General features: G+C 45.0%; 1 protein-coding gene across 3 annotated transcripts in view; it reads left to right on the forward strand.

Annotated features, from left to right (window-relative positions):
* The window catches only part of MCC (MCC regulator of Wnt signaling pathway), a 405,732-nt gene that overhangs the window by 314,490 nt on the left and 73,168 nt on the right, over window positions 1-18,074 (forward strand). For all 3 annotated transcript variants that reach the window (XM_087429918.1, XM_004420305.3, XM_004420306.3), the window contains 2 exons: window positions 816-958; window positions 15,919-16,082. In XM_087429918.1, the coding sequence (XP_087286044.1) occupies window positions 816-958; window positions 15,919-16,082 (307 nt within the window). The remainder of the gene's footprint in view (window positions 1-815; window positions 959-15,918; window positions 16,083-18,074) is intronic.

Raw genomic sequence — 18,074 nt, forward strand, 5'->3', positions numbered from 1 at the left:
TTTAAGTTTTCTTAGCTTGCTCGTAGCTAATTCAGAGACCAAATGTTGAGGGACCCATAAGGGCTGAGAAGGGGTGGATGTGCTTGTGCAGATGAAATGCAGCTGCATTTAAACGTCGTCTTCCTGTTGGCAAATGCACATTGACGGAAATAGACCATTGAATGGTATTCTCTCACTCACAGTTTCTGTTTTCTCCTCATTTCATCCTCTTTTTGTATTCCCTCAATCCACCTACTTTCTCTGGGGAAAGTAAATGTGGCATTTTTTAGACATGCTGATGCATATACCTTTCAAAGCATCCATTTTGATCTGCACAGATGAGGTGCTGGCTTTCCAGTAGCTCCAGCCCCAACACTTCCTTATGTCCTCTTCCACGAAGAAGGCCCACCAATGGGACTCTTCAGGTGGTGGGATGTGCCGTTCCTGTTCACCAGACTCTTGATTACTTTGCTCACTGTAACCTCAGTGCTAGTAGTCTTAGTTCTTTTTCACCTTGGAATTTGAAGGAGTGAAGAAATCTAATTTCTTCAGGAAATCTTTGAAGGGGAAAAGTTTCTAGTGGGCTAGTAAGTGAATCTTGTTTGTTATATGGGTATGTATGTGGACACAGAAGCAACCTTTCAGTTTCACACACTGACCATAGATGTGACCATCTATTTGGCCTGAAAGAAATCTTGGTCTCTGTGGCCTGTGGGGTGGGGGTGGGGGAGGTCTGTCTGTTTTCTCTCTGAATGTCTTTTTCTTTTCCAATAAAAGACGTATTCTCTAGGGATTTTCTTCTCTGTCTGTGGTGGCTGACTCTCCTTTTTGCTCAGGGAGGAAGATGAGTACTCAGAACTGCGATCAGAACTCAGCCAGAGTCAACAGGAGGTCAACGAGGACTCTCGAAGCATGGACCAAGACCAGACCTCTGTCTCCATCCCTGAAAACCAGTCCACCATGGTCACTGCTGACATGGGTGAGTCTGCTTGCCGTTACCACGAAGCCGGGGTTTGTTTCTGAATTGTAATGGGAATTTTAGAAACATGAGGCAACCTGGATTAAAGTTTAATTAGTCAAGGAGTTTAGTGAACAGATGAAGACACATTCTTTTCAGTCTCTCACATAGTACTCTGTTGATCAAAATGGAACTGAGGAGCTGAATTAGCTTTCTGCTCTGGTGTTTGCGATTCAAGCATTTGGTACCTTCAGTTGAAAATTCTGGAAACAGGGAACCAGTTAGAAAGCCTATTGCAGTATTCGTTACAGTAAAATCTGAACTGTGATGGTGGGAATGGAAAGAATAGAATGGGTGGTGACACATTTCAGTGGAAGAACCAATAAGTTTTAGCAACTATTGTGTAAGGAAGAATCCAAAATGACTCTTAAGATGTTGATCCTGAGTGACTAAGAGAATGATCATATTCCTTAGTAAGGAAGTTCGGTTGAGAAATGAGTTGGGAAATAGATATTTTATGTTTGAGGTTGTAGAGAAATGTGCATGTGGAAATAGATGATACGGTATGTTGGTATGGTGTATTTTAAAGTGCAGGTCATGACCCCTTAGTGGCTTTGGAAATTACATGAAAAATATTTTTTCAATGTAATCAAATAGGAAAAAAAAAGAATGACAGTATTGTTTCATGAAATTTATTTGCTGCATGTGTGTATGTAATAAGTTGCCAAATGAAATGTTCCAGCTGTGGGTTGCAGTCAAAATGTTGCAAAACCATTGGTCTACTTGGAGATGCCTAATTGGATTTTTGGAGAGATTGGGGTTGAGGATAAAGGCTTTGAAGTTATGAAGTAAGGAGATCCCTCTGGTCAAAAGGAAGTGGAGTCAGAAGAGGGAGGAGCCCATATCCTAGGAAATGTCCACATGTAAGGGAGAGGTGGGAAGAAGAACCAGGAGAAGGAAGAGTAAATATAGTGCAATTTTCATAGCACTTAAAATTTCATTAGGGAGAGAGACTTTAATCAATAATTACACATTTATGTTTAATTATAACTCTATGTAAGTGCTGTAACATTAAGGAACATAATACCATGAGAGCATATTAAAGGAATTTGATTTAGTTTACCACTTCCAGAATAGCTTCCTCACATTTGAGCTGCGATCTGAAGGATAAGTAGGAATTAAGTAGGTAAAGGAAGAGATGGCATTCAGAGAAGGGGGCGGGTGGATGCATTCAAGGAGGTGAAAAAAGATCATCGTGTATAGAGGGCACCGAAGTGTGAGATGGAGGCTGGAGAGGTAGGCAGGAGCCAGATCATGTAAGATCTTGTAGACCATGTTAGAGAGTTTGACCTTCATTCAAAGACCCACAAGAAACCACAGAAGTATTTTAATAGTTGGGGGGAGGGGATGAGATGATCAGATTTGCATTTTAAATCAGTCACTCTGTAGTGAAGAGAAAGAATCAGTAAGTCAGGAGTGAATGAGGAGGCCAGCTAGGAAACCACTGAAAAAGTCTAGGTCGGCAAAATGGTTGCTAGGATTAGGGTGGTGGCAGTTGAGCTGTCAAAAAGCAGATGGGTGTAGAAAAGGTGTAAAATTGGCAAGATCTGCTAAAGGATTGGAAACAGAGGGTGAAGGAGAAGGTGTGTATGTGTGGGTGTCCCATAAGTGTCTGGTTTGCACAATGGGTGGACGGTGGGGCCAATCACCAATATGGGAGCATAGGAAAAAGGACTGGGTGGTATTGCTTTGAATTTTGTTTTGTTTTGCTAGGGGAGAGGGTGGAGTGGGGTGGAGGTCATGTGTTTTGTTTGGGCATGAGTCTGAGGCAGCTGGAGATATCTGGGTGGAGATGCTTGGGAGGGTAGTATGTATACAAAAGAAGCCAAGAGGAGAGGTCTGGGCTGAAGAAAAGTGGTTGGGAGACATCAGTTGTTTGCGGATAGTTACCGAAGCCACGGAATTCGATGCCTAGAGTGAGAAGCGCAGAGAGCTGGAGTCTAAGCCTTGGGGGCCACCAGCTGATGAGGAGGCTCAGCAGGAGCTCCAGGCAGGGACGTGCCTCTCATCATTTCTGTCTCCTTTTAAATCTACCTCTTCCGAAAGCATCTCGTGAGCACCAGTCTGTGCACGTCCCTGTGCTGACTCTGTCACTGCCCCATTTGTTTCTTCTTATATCACACTGAAATTTTAAATGATGTATTTGTATTTCTTTGCTTGACTGACTCTCCCACTAAACTCAGCTGTGCAGAAACATGTTTATCTGCTAGTGTATCTCCAGAGCCCACCACGGGGCCTGGCACATAGTGTCTGTTCAGAGAGACTTGTTGGAATGAACAAGTGAAGCAATCAACCAATCCATCAACCTGTCAGTCAGCCAAAGCTATAGGAAAGACATGAGGAGAGTGGTGTCCAGGAAGCCAATGGGGCAGAAAAGGCTCTAATAAGGAAGAAGGGGTCAGCAGGATGGACTGCTGCTAAGGCCAAATAAGGTGGATTTAGCTACATCAAAGTCACTAAGAGCTGTATACAGATACCAACTTGAGCCAGACAGAACTGGGTTGAGGAGTGGAGATGCCTCCCCAGGGGCCTTGGCTTCAGCCTGAAACTGTCTCCTTCAAACTAACCTGAACCCAAACCCCAGGCCTTAAGTTACAGCACACTCATCCCCCTGCGGCCAGGCCGCCGTGGGCCCAAGTCCTACGTGCTAAGTTACACCAGCATCTCGTCTCTACCCTAGTGGCCCCCAAGCTTCTGGACTCTGTCTTCCAGCCTTAGGCAGTCAGACAAGTGCAAGCAGCCAAGAAGTTCCCGATCACAGCAGAGAGACATTCCGACACTGATCCCTCCATGTGTTTCTCTGAAAGTGTATTTTATGAAATCACATAAGTGAACTCCACTCCAACAAAGTTTCTTAATCAAATAAGGCTGGGAAGTGGAGGGATGAACCCACTTAAATGGGCTGGGCGTCTTTACTGTGGGACTTCTTGGGGCTTCTGACACGAGAGAGCATCTGTGGCTCCGGCTCCCCACCCAGGAGCCGGTGTCTGCCTGTCTGTGCTATGAGCTGGCTTCATTTTCCCGAATCATTAATCTCAAATCATTTCTTTCCATCCTTTCCCTCATTAAAAATATATATTCATTATAACCAGAAGTAGCATCATTCCCGACAAGACTGAGCTCCTGGAGGGAAAGGGCCCCGTCTGCCCAATCCCTGTCCCTGTTCTCTGCCCACAATAGGAGGCCTTTATTCATTTAGTCAGCAAACTCCTTGGGGGCTGTGCTAGGGACTGGGGATGTGAGACTCTGGGGATCTGCCATCAGATTGCTGTACTCCACACTCAGATCCCTCACACCGAGAGTGACATCTCACCTTACCATGGCCTGCAGGGCCCCGCAGAACCTGGACATCCCCCACCTCGGACCTCATCCTCCCCAACTATTCTCCCCACAGAATGCTGTGGCACAGGGCCTGCACCTGCAAGGTCCCCAAGGAGGGCAGGCACGGGGACAGCATGGAGGAGGGGCTCATCAAGGCTGCAGCAGAGAGCAGTCCCTGTGTGTGTGCATCGGAACTGGACGTCTGCCTCGTTGTACTCCATTGCCATTTTCCAATTAAATTGCTTCAATAGGGAAAAAAGCTTCCGTATAGAAACACCAGTATAGGAAATCATTAAAAAGCAGCCATTTCATTATGGTTGCTATATTTGCAAACCTGCATTAGCAACCCAGAGGTTTTCTTGAGCTGAATTTTATATGCAGTTTGCTGCAGTGTATTTGTTGATCTCCGTAGAGGAGTAAGTCTCACCTATTCCCTTCATCAAAAGCGCTTTTCTTTTGTTTTCAAACCCCACCCATCACAGTCAGGCTGCCCCTTCAGTAAGCTGGCCCCTGGGCACTGTCCTCAGGGCCTGGAGGAGTAAACCAGTAATTTATGAAGTGCTTTGACTTACCTAAGTGGTCATATAGAGGAGAAAGGGGCCGGCATTGTCTCATTGCATCTTAAAAATAAATTACGTTACCTCTGTTCAAACCTGGTCACACAGTTGTTTGGAAAATAAAGGTAATTAAGTGGACAAAGATAAGGTAGGAATCATGGCTTGGGGTTTTTGTTTCCTCAATTTGGCAGAGTTCTAGTTAAAAGAGGCTGGATATGATAACTAACAAGCTCTGCTCGCTTACTTTGTGTTGAGCATTTACGGACTGCATCCTCATGTTTAATCCTCAGCCTTGAAGGAGGCCCTATAAATCTCATCTGTAAAAGTGGGATAACAGAGTTCAGAGAGGGTAAGTTACTTGTCCAAGGCCGCACAGCTAAGCAGTGGTTTTTGTTGTGCCCGCCCGTGTTTCTGTAGATGGCTTTGCTTTTGCAGGCCTCTGCTTAAATAGTGAAACGTGCATATGGTTGGTGTGCTACGCTTACCACAATCCTTTGAGGTCTCTAGTGCTGATGGGGAATTTAGGAGGCAGCTGTGCATCATAGCACGTGGCTTAATAGCAGTGTTTGCTGTTCATCGAGATTTTTGCAGATCTCCATCTTAGAAGCCACACTCTTAGACCAAATGATTCTGGGTGTTGCAATAGAGCAGAGCACAGATGTGTGCTCATGGGCTTCTTGCAACATGCGTGTTAGCGCGTGTGTGGTGCACTCCCTAGCAGGCTGTTTTCCCAACTCTGTTAATGAAACAGCAAAGCTTGTTTGGAGCAATTGTTTGTAAAACAAGCAAAATCCCTGATCCAATGGACCTTTGCACAGCCATTATGGGTTCTGCTCCAGTATTTTGAGATCTCTTCAGTTTTAGGTGAGAAATTCTTATTTTTCTGGAATTTAGCAATGCTAAACTATTATACCCTTAGGGATGAAAGGAGGCATATGATACCTTGCTGGCTGGTGTGAGCGTTTAGATAGAGATTTCCTCCTTATGAGTAGTTTTTGGAGGACAACCAAGGAAGAATTTACACATGAAACCTGGCTCTTTGGCACGGCTGTGACTATGAAATATGTTTAACGTTAAAGCCAGATTTTCCTGGCTTAATGGCTGATGAGGCTTAATGGCTTCAGGAAAAATGTTCCCTAGTGTCAAGCAGCCACTCCCAGTGGGGAGAAGTGGGGTCAGGGCGGGGAAAGGCAGCCCTGTCTCCTCCAAAAACGATTTCTGCAGACTTGGAGAGAAGTGTTTACAAAGGCAAGGCAGTCTGTCTGGAGAAAACTTACTTTTCATTAGGAATGAGGTAGCTAGGTAGTCAGTTACCCTCCAGCAAAGAATTTTAAAAGAGAATCAGATTATTTGTAACCTGATTCTGAAATTTCGAGGAACCAGTCCACAGGTTGGAAAGGTTAGACGAGACTGAAAATAGCGCCCTGGCTAGTAGATGGAACAGGCTGAGCCTTTTGTTGCCTTTTTTTCTTCTCTTTACTTTATTTGAGCAACTTAATTTCTCCCAAGAGGTTCGCCATGTTGGTCATCCCTGAGAACCAAGCCCAGGGCAGATTTAGAAGTTTCGAGCATTGGCTCACCAGAGGGTGCTCTCTGAGGTGACTGTGTGCTTTCTCCCAGGGATCTGAGTCTGGTCAGACAAGACCTGTCAGCGAATGTTAGCAGAGCTGAGTGACTGAGGAGTCCACCTAAAATTATTCCGGAACTTTCCTTAGAGAGTACCCAACCTCGAGAGCAGGGAGAGTCATTGCTGCACTTCACTTCACGTTACTTTGGAATATTTCCTTCAAATTCTGCTATTCAGTAATTTTTCAGCCCCCAAGAGAGACTTGGGGTATAAGAAAGAAATGGAAAGGCCTTGATCTACCACATTTGTTCAAAATGAGCTCCCATAATTGTTGAGATTCATGAACTCCTTTTCTAAGACAAGCAATCTTCATTTTCTAAACAGACCATGTCTCCTCAGGTTGGGTTGTTTTTTGGTGGTTTGAAACTCATGACATATTTTTTCTTAAAACCAGCATTATAAAGGAGTGTTAGCTTCTGAGACAGGCCTCTGAAAGCTTATTTAATCTATAATGGAGATAAAATATAGGATCTCACTAGTATTACTACAACCCCAACCATCATGTTGAACCTTGTTCCTATGAGAAAATATTCTGTGGACCACTTTTGGATGCCAGAAGAACATCTTCCCCCTTCTCCTGGTGGCTTTGGAAATTCTCCCACCCCTACTACAATCAGAGCCACGGGGTCTGGGACTGGTACTGATGGCCTACTGTGCGCTGGCACTGTTTGCTCTCGAGGGCCGGAGACAGCCCGCCTGGAGAGGGGCTCTTGAGCTGAGGTGGGTGATCCAGGCTCTGAGAAGAGCCATTTGGCTTGGAGGTTGGTGAGCTCCAAGGAGAGTGGACAGCAGTGAGGCCCGAGAGCAGGGCAGGGGCCGACGACAGAGGGCCTTGGAGGTGCAGTCAGGGGGCTGGAGTTTATCCTCTAAATGCGCCTCTAACTATGTCTTCAGGATAACTTCTCAGAGGTACAGACACAGAATGATCTTTAAGGCTCTTCATAGACATTGCCAAATCTTGACCCCAAAGATTTCCTCACGTCTTCTGCAACAGTGGGTATTGTCTTATTCTTAAAGCTGTGCCACTTTGGGTGATTAGTAGTCAAATAAGTAAAATGATTATATGTGAACTTGAACTTTTCTCACATAAGGTGTTATTGGAGCCTTGCTCTCTAGGAGCCACTGCCAGAACTTTTATACCACGAGGGCCGGGGTGGGTGGCTGGGAATTCTGTGCGGGCGCTGTGGCAGCTTAGAGGGAAGGGTCCTGGAGGAGCCTCAGGGCAGCTGGGGTGCAAAGTTAATGTTAGGTTATCTTTCTTATGCCTTCACTACATTTAAGACCAAGTTTACTGTTGTAGAGAAACAAACAGTGTCGAAACTGCAAAGGGACAACAGCAGAACTGAACACAAATCTCAGACTTGTAAGATTTCGCTAAAATAGAAGTTGTGAAAATGCAACCTTGCTTCCTTGGGGAAAAGAAACATGGAAGAGTCTCTCCCAGGCTCCAGGCCCCAGGCCCCGGGGAGGTAGTGGCTGGCAGGCTACTCTCCTTGGCGCTCTCACCCTGACTCGTGCCCATGTTCTCAGGGATGATTTGGGTGTGGCAGTGACACTGTCAGGAGAACATTCCTGTTCTTACAGCTGCATTGAGAAATCAACCACCACAGTGGTCCCCGAGTTAAATCTCAATGTCAGTCTATTCGTGCTATGTCAGACCTCCTTGCCTTGAATGTTGAGGTATTTGTTTTCCTCTCAAGTCTTTTTTTTTTTTTTTTTTTTTTTTGCTAAGGAAGATTTGCTCTGAGCTAACATCTGTGCCAGTCTGCCTCTATTTTGTGTGTGGGTTGCTGCCACAGCATGGCTGACAAATGGTGTAGGTCCGACCCCGGGATCCAAATCTGCAAACCCTGGGCCGCTGAAGTGGAGCATGCCAAACTTAACCTCTATGCCACTGGGCCGGCCCCCTCCCCTCAATTTTTTATTTTGAAAAACTTCAAACTTACATATAAGATAAAAAGAACCCCCCTAAACTTGTTGCCTAGATTCACCAGTTGTTAACATTTTGCCACATTTGATTTTCTTCCCTCTTCTGCTTCCAGAAATTTTATTTTCTGAGCCATTTGAAAGTAAGTTGCAGACATCATGTTGCTTCACCCTAAATATATGAGTATAAATATATATACATAACAGCATCATTCTTATAAGTTCTCGTCTTCGGTAGACACAGGTGCTATGTACACTACGCCGGGGTGTAACCTCCATGGATACTCTCTTACTTCTTTCCTCCCGGACCCTTTGGTCTTCTCCTTGGTGCTCAGACCTGGAAGTCAACTACAGTCACGTGTCACTTAACAACAGGGATACGTTCTGAGACATGCGTCGTTAGGCGATTTCGTCGTTGTGCGAATGTCGTAAAGTGTACTTACACAAACCTAGACAGTATAGCCTACTATAAACCTAGGCTACGTGGTACTAATCTTATGGGACCAACATCATATATGCAGTCCGTCGTTGACCAAAACGTCGTTATGTGGTACATGACTGTATTCTGTTCTGTCATTTTCTGTGTTGTTTTGTTCTGGTTTTGCTTATTCCTTGCTGGAGTTAGGGAGGGCCTTGCTGCATGTAGCATGGAGAGGACTGCGGGAAAAAAGATAAAAACCAACAGCCTTCCTGGTTTCAGCCTTAGAGCCAACAGGATCTGAACTGCGACATCCCTAGGATATCCATCATATCTTGCCTCCAAGCAGAACGTCTATATTGATGCTGAAAGAATCTGTAGCTCTTTCCTCCACTTGAATTTCTTTTCAAGGCATGATGTGTGCCCAGTCAGAACGGAGAGGGGGGCATGTATGGGCCCGTGGAAGGTCGTGAGGGTTATGGTCATGGCCTGATCTGCTGCTCCCCACACAGGTACAGCTTTAGGGGAGAGTTCACAGCAAGCCTATAGCCGCTTCTGTTTCTCAGACTGGCTAACAAAAACTTGATACTCTGAAAGTTGGCTTATAAAAAGTCCTTTGTTTATTTTGCATGTTCAGATCCTGCAGTCTTTACGGAGCGCTACTCCATGCCCAGCATTGTGAGTGTCTGGGAACACGTGGATGAATGAACAGAGTCACTGCTCCCCAAGGCTGGGCTTAGTAGGGTCAATGTGTCAGTTAATAAGTAATTACAGAGAATGTGCTGCCTCAAAGAAAGGAGTAAATATGAGATTGTATGTAATCAGGGAAGGCTTCCTGGAAAAGGAGATTACAAGGCAAAGCTCAAAAAACAGCCAGTATGAAGAGGAGAATTCGTGGCTTCCAAACCAGGCAGGCATAACCATTAGCTGTGAAGTGAATGCCGAGCCCCAGGAGTATGTATGTTTTGAAGCTGGGACCATATTTTGGAGTAGATTTGTTCAGGTAAAAGTGTGCTGCTCAGAATCAGGTGGACCAGGAGAGTGTTTCTAACATCTAGCCCGTTTACCTGTATTTTTATTTGGATTAGGGTTTTTACAGGGTGTTCAAAAAAACCAGGCAGCCTTTAACACCTGATTCAGAATAAACCAACTCTGGTACAGTTTATTGTGTGCAACTCCGGGGAGGGGCGGGGGCCTTAGCTGATCCTGAGGGAGAAAGAAGAAAACCAGCTTTGCCCACCAGTGTGTGTTTAACCAAGCAAGAAAGCTGGTTGGGCTTACGTTTCACAGCCATGAATGTTCTCTTATCTCTTTGCAGATTTCCAAAGTACTTGGGTCTCCCCTCCAACAGCAACTTAGAAACCTAAGGCTCTGGGCTCTCATTAGAAAAATACAACCTGAGCTGTCTTTTCTCTGGCTCCTGTCAGAAGGCTGACCGAGAATAGTTACATTTAGAAACTACAGCAAAGGCGGGAGCTGCAGACTGGCACAGAGGCTGTGAAGGAAGCGGGCAGGGCAGGGGCGTGCCGTGGCCATGCAGAGTCCAAAGGGGCAGCTGCTGGCCACTCCGCAGATGGTTGTCATGCGAGGAGCTGGGCCCAGTATTGCCAGACCTTCTAATTTTACAAGAATGGCCATAAATTCTAATGATTTCTAAATGTTGACAATTAATGCAAAAACTGTTCTGGAAAAAAAAAAGATTGCGCCAGATGTCAAATCCCGCCGTCCAAACAAAACACATCTTTGACTTGTAGGTGGCTAGTTTGCATCCTTGGGTTGAAGGGAGATGTCCATTCCATTCATTCTTTTATCTTTACAGCAAATTAGATAACTTGAAGGCTGGATGCCAAGATCGCGTGAGCTTAGCCCCTTCCAGAATTCCGTTTACGTTGTACTTTAATAGTCTACAGCTTAATTTTAATTGAAGGTTAGTATAAGAAGAAACCATATGAAATCTGCATATGTGTGAAACTGTGGCTGAGGAGACTGGCAATCACATCACTTCACACCACATGTGAAGTCCCGTGTACCAAAATTCTTTCAGCATCCATTGCCAAAACACATTGTCTCCCTTGTGAAACTGGATTGCTTCCTCCTTTCTGACAAGAGATAATTCATTTTTGCTCTGGCTGCCAGGAAGCTCAGGGCTAAGGAGAAGAGTCAGCCTCAGAGCTGTGTTAGCTTCCTCAGCCTTTCCCTGGTCCCAATCACTGTTCTTCCCTTATTTGTGGGTGTTTGCTGTATGCTACCTCAAATGCTTTTTTGGACAGATATGAATAACCTCTGGTAGAAGAATATGTATTTGATGCAAAGGGCCTCCTCTTTGTCTCATGGACATGGGACTGAGCCGTCACCTTTCCTACATGAAGCACAGCACAGCTGCGCAGCGGGTCTGCCTCCGTGTCACTCTTCACACTGGAGTTCCATGTCAAGTGTGCAGTTCAGAGGCACTAAAGTCCATTCCCAGAGTTGTGCAGCCATCACCACTATGCATTTCCAGAACTTTTTTTTTTTTAACTGTATACCTATTTTATTTTATTTATTTATTATATTCTTTTTTGTGAGGAAGATCAGTCCTGAGCTAACATCCATGCTAATCCTTTTCTTTTGGCTGAGGAAGACTGGCTTTGAGCTAACGTCTATTGCCAATCCTCCTCCTTTCTTTTTCCCTTTTTCTCCCCAAAGCCCTAGCAGATAGCCAGCCGTATGTCACAGTTGCACATTCTTCTAGTTGCTGTATGTGGGACGCGGCCTCAGCTTGGCCAGAGAAGCGGTGCATCGGTGCGCGCCCGGGATCTGAACCCGGGCCGCCAGTAGCGGAGCGCGCGCACTTAACCGCAAAGTCACGGGGCCCGCCCTCCAGAACTTTCTTATCTTCCCAAACAGAAACTCTGTATCCATTAAACAATATTGTCCCCTTCCCCAACCCCTGTAACCTCTGTTCTACTTTCTGTCTCTGTTGAATACGCCTACTCTAGGTACCTCGTGTAAGTGGAATCATACAATATTTGTCCTTTTGTGACTGACTTATTTCACTTAGCTTAACGTCTTCAAAGTTCGCGCGTGTTGTAGCATGTGTCAGAATTTCCTTCCTTTTTAAGCCTGAGTAATATTCCATTGTACGTATATACCACGTTTTGTTTGTGCATTCATCCATTGATGGACACATGGGTTATTTCCACCTTTTGGCTATTGTGAATAGTGCTGCCATGGACATGGATGTAGAAGGATCTGTTTGAGGCCCTGCTTTCAATTCTTTGTGATATATACCTAGGAGTGGAATTACTAGATCATATGGTAGTTCTATTTTTAATTTTTGAGGAACTGCCATACTGTTTTCCAAAGCAGTTGCACCATTTTACATTCCCATCAACAGTGTGCAAGGATTTCAGTTTTTTCACTTCCTCACCAACACTTATTTTCTGTTGTTTATATAGTAGCCATTCTGATGAGGTGATATTTTACTGTGGTTTTGATTTGTACATGAGGCACCTTTTGTTCATTTTGGAACACATGGTCCCCTGTATGAGCTTATCTTGCTCCTCTGATCCCTTGACTTACACCTCTTGTCTTTTTTAAAAACTCCAACTGCCTCAGCCTTTGATGTCTGGCAGGGGCCAGACTGTGCAGGGCATGGTAGGCCAAGGGAAAGAATGAAGAATTTATCCTAAGTCTATATTTAGAAGAATATGCCACAGACTGAAAGATAATTCACCCTGTATCGAGCAGCGCTGATGCTGGAGTGAATGGTGGTGAGTGATTGGTGCTATGTGACAGCATTCCAACAAGGGGACCCAGAATATCCACTCCTGCCAGTCTGGTCACCTTGTCCTCCTGTGAGGCTCCAAACAGGCAACAATGACAAAGGACAGCCAAGTGTCACCTGATCACTAGTGGGGCTTGTGTAAAACCACAGTACAGAGTCCTGTGGCTATCAGGCGAGAGTGTATGGAGTTCATCCAACCTGTGTTTTACACATTGGGCTTCCTAAGACCAAGGGACACATTGATGGCCCTCCTTGGTTTGAAGAGAAGATCTTCCTTCGCTGTTTCCAGTCTGTATTTTAATTTAAGTACCCTCCTCAGTCCTCCTGATTCCCTGTCCTGTGCTTGCGTCATCTTCTCTGTGGTAACTTTCCCCAGGGTGGTACGGAGAGCCAAGAGGAGGGGCTGTGGTATTTGCCATGTACATCTGTGAGCCTCTCAAAGTTGAGGATAGTCTTGTATTCATCTTTGTACCCTGCATCTGGCCTGAGGCCAGGGCTCAGCAACTATTTGATTAAAGAATGAGAAAGAAATACTGGTCAGATCCCTACACCTTCCTCTTGTTCTCTATAGCCCAACATCCTCAGGATACAGCTGGGATACAGTCTGCCCATCAGCAGGCATGTCCAATGTGATCACTTGATCAGATGGAGCTCTGCTAGGGAAATTCACATGGAATGGCTGAATAGAGGTATCTTTCTCTCTCATCCCACTCATAAGCACTTAATAATGCAAATAATTCAGGAGCGTGTATTCACTCCAGCTCAGGGTACCAGGAAACCCTGCACCTCAAGGTCAATGATCGTTCGGAGAAACTCCTCCAGTTATTTCCCTGGAATTAAGTGTGTGCTGGAGACAGTTCCACCAGCATGTGTGGTGGCTGAGGAGTGCTGCTTCTGGCTCTGGACCTCCTTGCCTTGAGTTGGTGGTGGGCATCTGCCCTCCATCTCCAGAAGGCCTTCTGCAGTGAGGAGTATCCCCCAGCTGTTGGCAGCTCGGGGCGTGATCCATAACAAGGACAAAGAGCATGGACAAAGTTGATGTAAAACATGTTGCTGTTGACAAAGTCTGTGTTTTTAGTCTTGCTGTCTCTTAAATATATAATGATGTGGTGTTTATATTTGCTCATTTAAAAAATAGTTTTTGACCGCCTACACTATTCGATGTTGGAGATACAATGATAAGGAAAATCAAGGTCCTTTCTTTCATAAAGCTTTGCTTCAGTAGACGAGAGATAACAAACACATAAGTCAGATCAGATAGTGACGATTGGCATGAAGAAGATAGGTTAATAGGATAGGGACTGAGCAGGGGGAGGAGATGGAACCGCATGCTTTAGATAGGGAAGAGCTTGGTGAGGAGGTGGCATTTGAGGTGAGAGCTGAATGTAAATAGAGATGTGGGTGGGAATCAGTCTTAGCAAAGGAAAAGGAAGCCCTGGGCAGAGAGGAGATTGGCATGTTCCAGGGATGGAGAGAAGGCCAGGAGTGTGAACAGAGCGTAGTCAATGAGGGGCAAGGAAGACAGATGAGGCAAGGACCAGATAGATCAGTGGTTCTCACCCTGATTGCACATTGGAATTATCTGAAGAACTTAAAAAATTTTCCAGTGGCCAAGCCCCACCCCCAGAGATTGTGATTTAATTGACCTAGGGTGGGGCCTGGATATTGGTATTTTATAAAAGCTCCCCAGGGAATTCCATGGCACAGCCTGGGTTGAGAACATCATCAGTCTTGATCATGCAGAGTCTTACAGACTCTGGTGAGGAGTTTGGACTTCAGTTGAATGATCAGGGAAGCCATTTGACGTTTTGGGCTAGGGGAGTGACATGATCTGACTTATGTCCTTATGAGACTCACTTTGGCCATAGTATGGGGAGTGGAGGGAGGAGGTTGTTCAGGTGGTTCAGTTGAGAAACGCTGGTGGCTTGGACCAAGGCTGGTATCAGTGGAGATGGTAAGAAGAGGTCACTTTTGGGATAAGTTTTGAAGGTTGCGGTCACAAGATGGATTGGGTTTAGGATGTGAGGCAAAAAGAAATCAAAGTTGCCTGAGAGTTAACCTGAGTAACTGGGTGGATGGTGGTGCCATTCACAGAAATGGGAGAGATGAGGGAGGAACAGGTTTGAGAAGAGGGGGGATAATTGTATTCATTGGTTGGAGTGAAAGCCTCAGGCTTATCTTCTCTCTAGACCTAGATAATTTGATATGGATATAGGCAGTCAAATAAGGTTGACCGGAATATTGTAAGAAATCCTGTTCCTATAGTGCTAAGAGTTTTCTTGAAGTCTTCTAAAGGTAAGCACCGAAAGCAATTGGCCAGTTTAGTGCATGGAACCTATGATGAGAAGGAAGGAGGAGCTTCTTTCATGCAGGAATGAGGCTGGATGTGGGGAAGGATGTACTTGGAGAGATTGCATGTACTTAACACCTGTCTTGCTACAAGAATTGAATCGTATACTGATACATAGAATCCAAAATAGGTTAAGATATTTGTATTTGAGTTTAAGGGGATTTTTTCTCCCCAACAAAATCATCTTCTAAGATATGTCTAGTTCACATTAAGATTATAATTAATTTTCCTCCCCTGACCAGGCCCTAAGTGCCCAGCAATTAAAAATAACTCAGATTTTTAAGTCAGAATCAAATTATTAGAATTGCTTACAAGACATTTACATGGAGAACAATATACAGTTTGTTAGAACAGCTTATTTTTGCCCTGATGGAAGAAGTTGGTTAAATTGCAATGGTAGAGCATGTTGATTGGTTATATCAGAAAAAAGTCCTGATTATAAGCTCACTGAGGGCAAGGACTGTCTTTTGCACAGTTTCTATTTTTTATTATGCCTGGTGTCTGCTCATTCTGGGGCTTTTTGTTTTGTTTAGTAAAGTTATGAGATCTTTGCTGAAACTCTTTCTGCAGACAGTGCTTGTCTGAATGGCTGAGCAGAGGGGTCGACCAGAAGGCTTCTGAAGTCCCAACCGCTTCTTCTGGGACACTCCTTTGTTCTTACTAAAGAAACTCGAGATGTGGCTGCCTTCTAGTAAAAGACAAGAGAATTCAGCGTGGCATGGCTATCTAGAAAATGGCCATGGTCTGAAACTCCTCAACGAAGGCTTTACATTGGCTCCAAGCCTCAGAAGCAGTGCTGGCAGCCTGTGACATTAGGCTGCATGGCATTAAACCTTGAAATGTCAAGCTCCATTGCCATTCCATTTTACCTGAATGAGTTCTTCATGGTAAGCCACAAGGAGAGCATTCTTTGCCCGCCTGCCTGCTTAATGCATTTTGTCCACGTTCACTCACAGATAACTGCAGTGACCTGAACTCGGAGCTGCAGAGGGTGCTGACGGGGCTGGAGAATGTCGTCTGCTGCAGGAAGAAGAGCAGCTGCAGCCTGTCCGTGGCCGAGGTGGACAGGCACATCGAGCAGCTCACCACGGCCAGTGAGCACTGTGACTTGGCTATTAAGGTAGCTCCCCCTCCCCCATCCGGCTCTTGTTGATCATAGGAGGGAAATGAGCAGATCCCTGTCCTCTGAAGTGTGGTTTTCTCAGATACCTGTTAGGGATGAGTGTTTCTAAGAAAGCCATGCTATAGATTGGGCCACCAGGGAGAAGCAGGAGCCCTATAAATTTTTCTTGGGCTGAATCACATTAGAAAAAGTCATTATATCGACAGTCAAGATCACTGGCTTTGCAGCAAAAATTACAGTTTCCTTGGGACTGCATTATTTTAGTGTGGTTCATCCTATAGCCCTCTTAGGCTATAAGAATAACGTGGGAGTTTTATTAAAGCTTTAAGGCCTCTAGAATCTTATTTCAGGAGTTATGAATCCACGGTGCTAACAGGAGGGAAGTGCAGGGCCTGCGTGAGTCATCTATCCTGAGCACACTGGGCTGGTCTCAGCCACGCCTTTCACATGCATTCATCTTACTGCTCAGGGAGGACCAGGTGAGAGGAATGTGCTGCATCCGCACAGATTCATCATGAACAATGGGAACGTCAAGTCCTGTTGAGACTGGGCCTCTCGTGTCTTTATATTACTTCACCATAGCCTAGTGACCTGGGCATAGCAATGCAAACTGAGAAGTCTGGGAGGAGCCCATGTAAAGGGAAAATGTGATGTGTTATTTGAAAAATGTCTTAGGACGCTAGGCCCAAGTTTCTATCAGAAGGAATCCTGGATTTCACAAAAGAGCTGTAGTTTCCCTAGATAAACCATGATTCGTGTTTGTAACACAGCTGGTTTTCCATCTTTATTCATCTCAATTATAAGTATATAGTTGATGTGGTTTGGGTAGGCAACTACTGGTGTTTCTTTCTCTGGAGTCTCCTAGGCCGTATATTTGATGTAATGTCAACTTGGGTACTAGCCTTGGCCTCAGCATTGAGAGGGAAGGAGGAGGCCAAGCATTTCTGCCAACCAGCAAGGGTCAGAGCAGGGCCTGGAGTAGGGCTGAGTAGAATAAGAGTCTCAGATTTGAGAGGAAGGACAAAGCACCACATGTGGAGAGGGGCAGCGAGATTTGGGTGTGTGTCTTCATCAGGGAACCATGTGAGCATCCAAGAGTGACATACCCGCACATTTTTCATTTTTGAGACCTTCTGTTTCTCATCACATCTCTTCACTGCCTTCCACCCCTACATAGTAATTCTCCCTCCTCTTTCCATATCACTTGGCTTATGCTTCCTTTTCCAAAGGACAATAAATGTGAAGGTATAGTTTCTGAAAGCAAGCAGAATGAGTTCTTCCTTTTTTTCTAATTTTATGCATGTTTCTTCTCCATTAATACTGTGTTTTAAATGAATTTTTAAAAAACTCTCCAACTACTATTAAGATTCTATTTATTTTAGCTCATAGCTGTCTTATTAATTAATTAAATCCCCGCTGTCTTAGAAAGCTCCACCATGAGCTTCCTCTTTTCTGTGTCACTGAGGTTTATTTTTGTCTTTCACATCTTGGGACTGAACCTCATTCACACCCTCTGGATTCTGATGTGACACTAAAAGCTGGAAAGAGTGATGTGACCTATTGTATTGCGGAGTTGGAACACGGGAGGCCTATAATTTAGGAAACTTCAAGTTAGATTTTGTATGCAGTTTGCTGCTTCATATTTGCATTATCAGGATCACTAACTGGCTTGCTGTCTGGTGGTGTGTGTTCGTCAATTCTGGAACATGGACAAAGGAGATAAACATCTGTGTGGACACGGCAGTTAGTGCCACAGACAGACTTGCACACCAGGAAGGGACTGATTTTCTTACCCTGGGCACTGCTGGGTAACACACACTATGACCCAGGGAAGTGACAGAACCTCATCTGAAAATGGAGAGAGAGGATGATGGGGGGTGTCACTAGTCGTGATTACTGTTTGCAATGAAGGGGCTCTAAAACCCACTCTTCTGTGGACACTCGCTCCCGTCTGACCTGTTTTCTTCCCCACCCCTTTCTCCAAGATAA

This window comes from Ceratotherium simum, chromosome 4 (genome assembly GCF_057802395.1).
Source record: "Ceratotherium simum simum isolate JZ-2026a chromosome 4, ASM5780239v1, whole genome shotgun sequence".
NCBI lineage: Eukaryota > Metazoa > Chordata > Mammalia > Perissodactyla > Rhinocerotidae > Ceratotherium > Ceratotherium simum.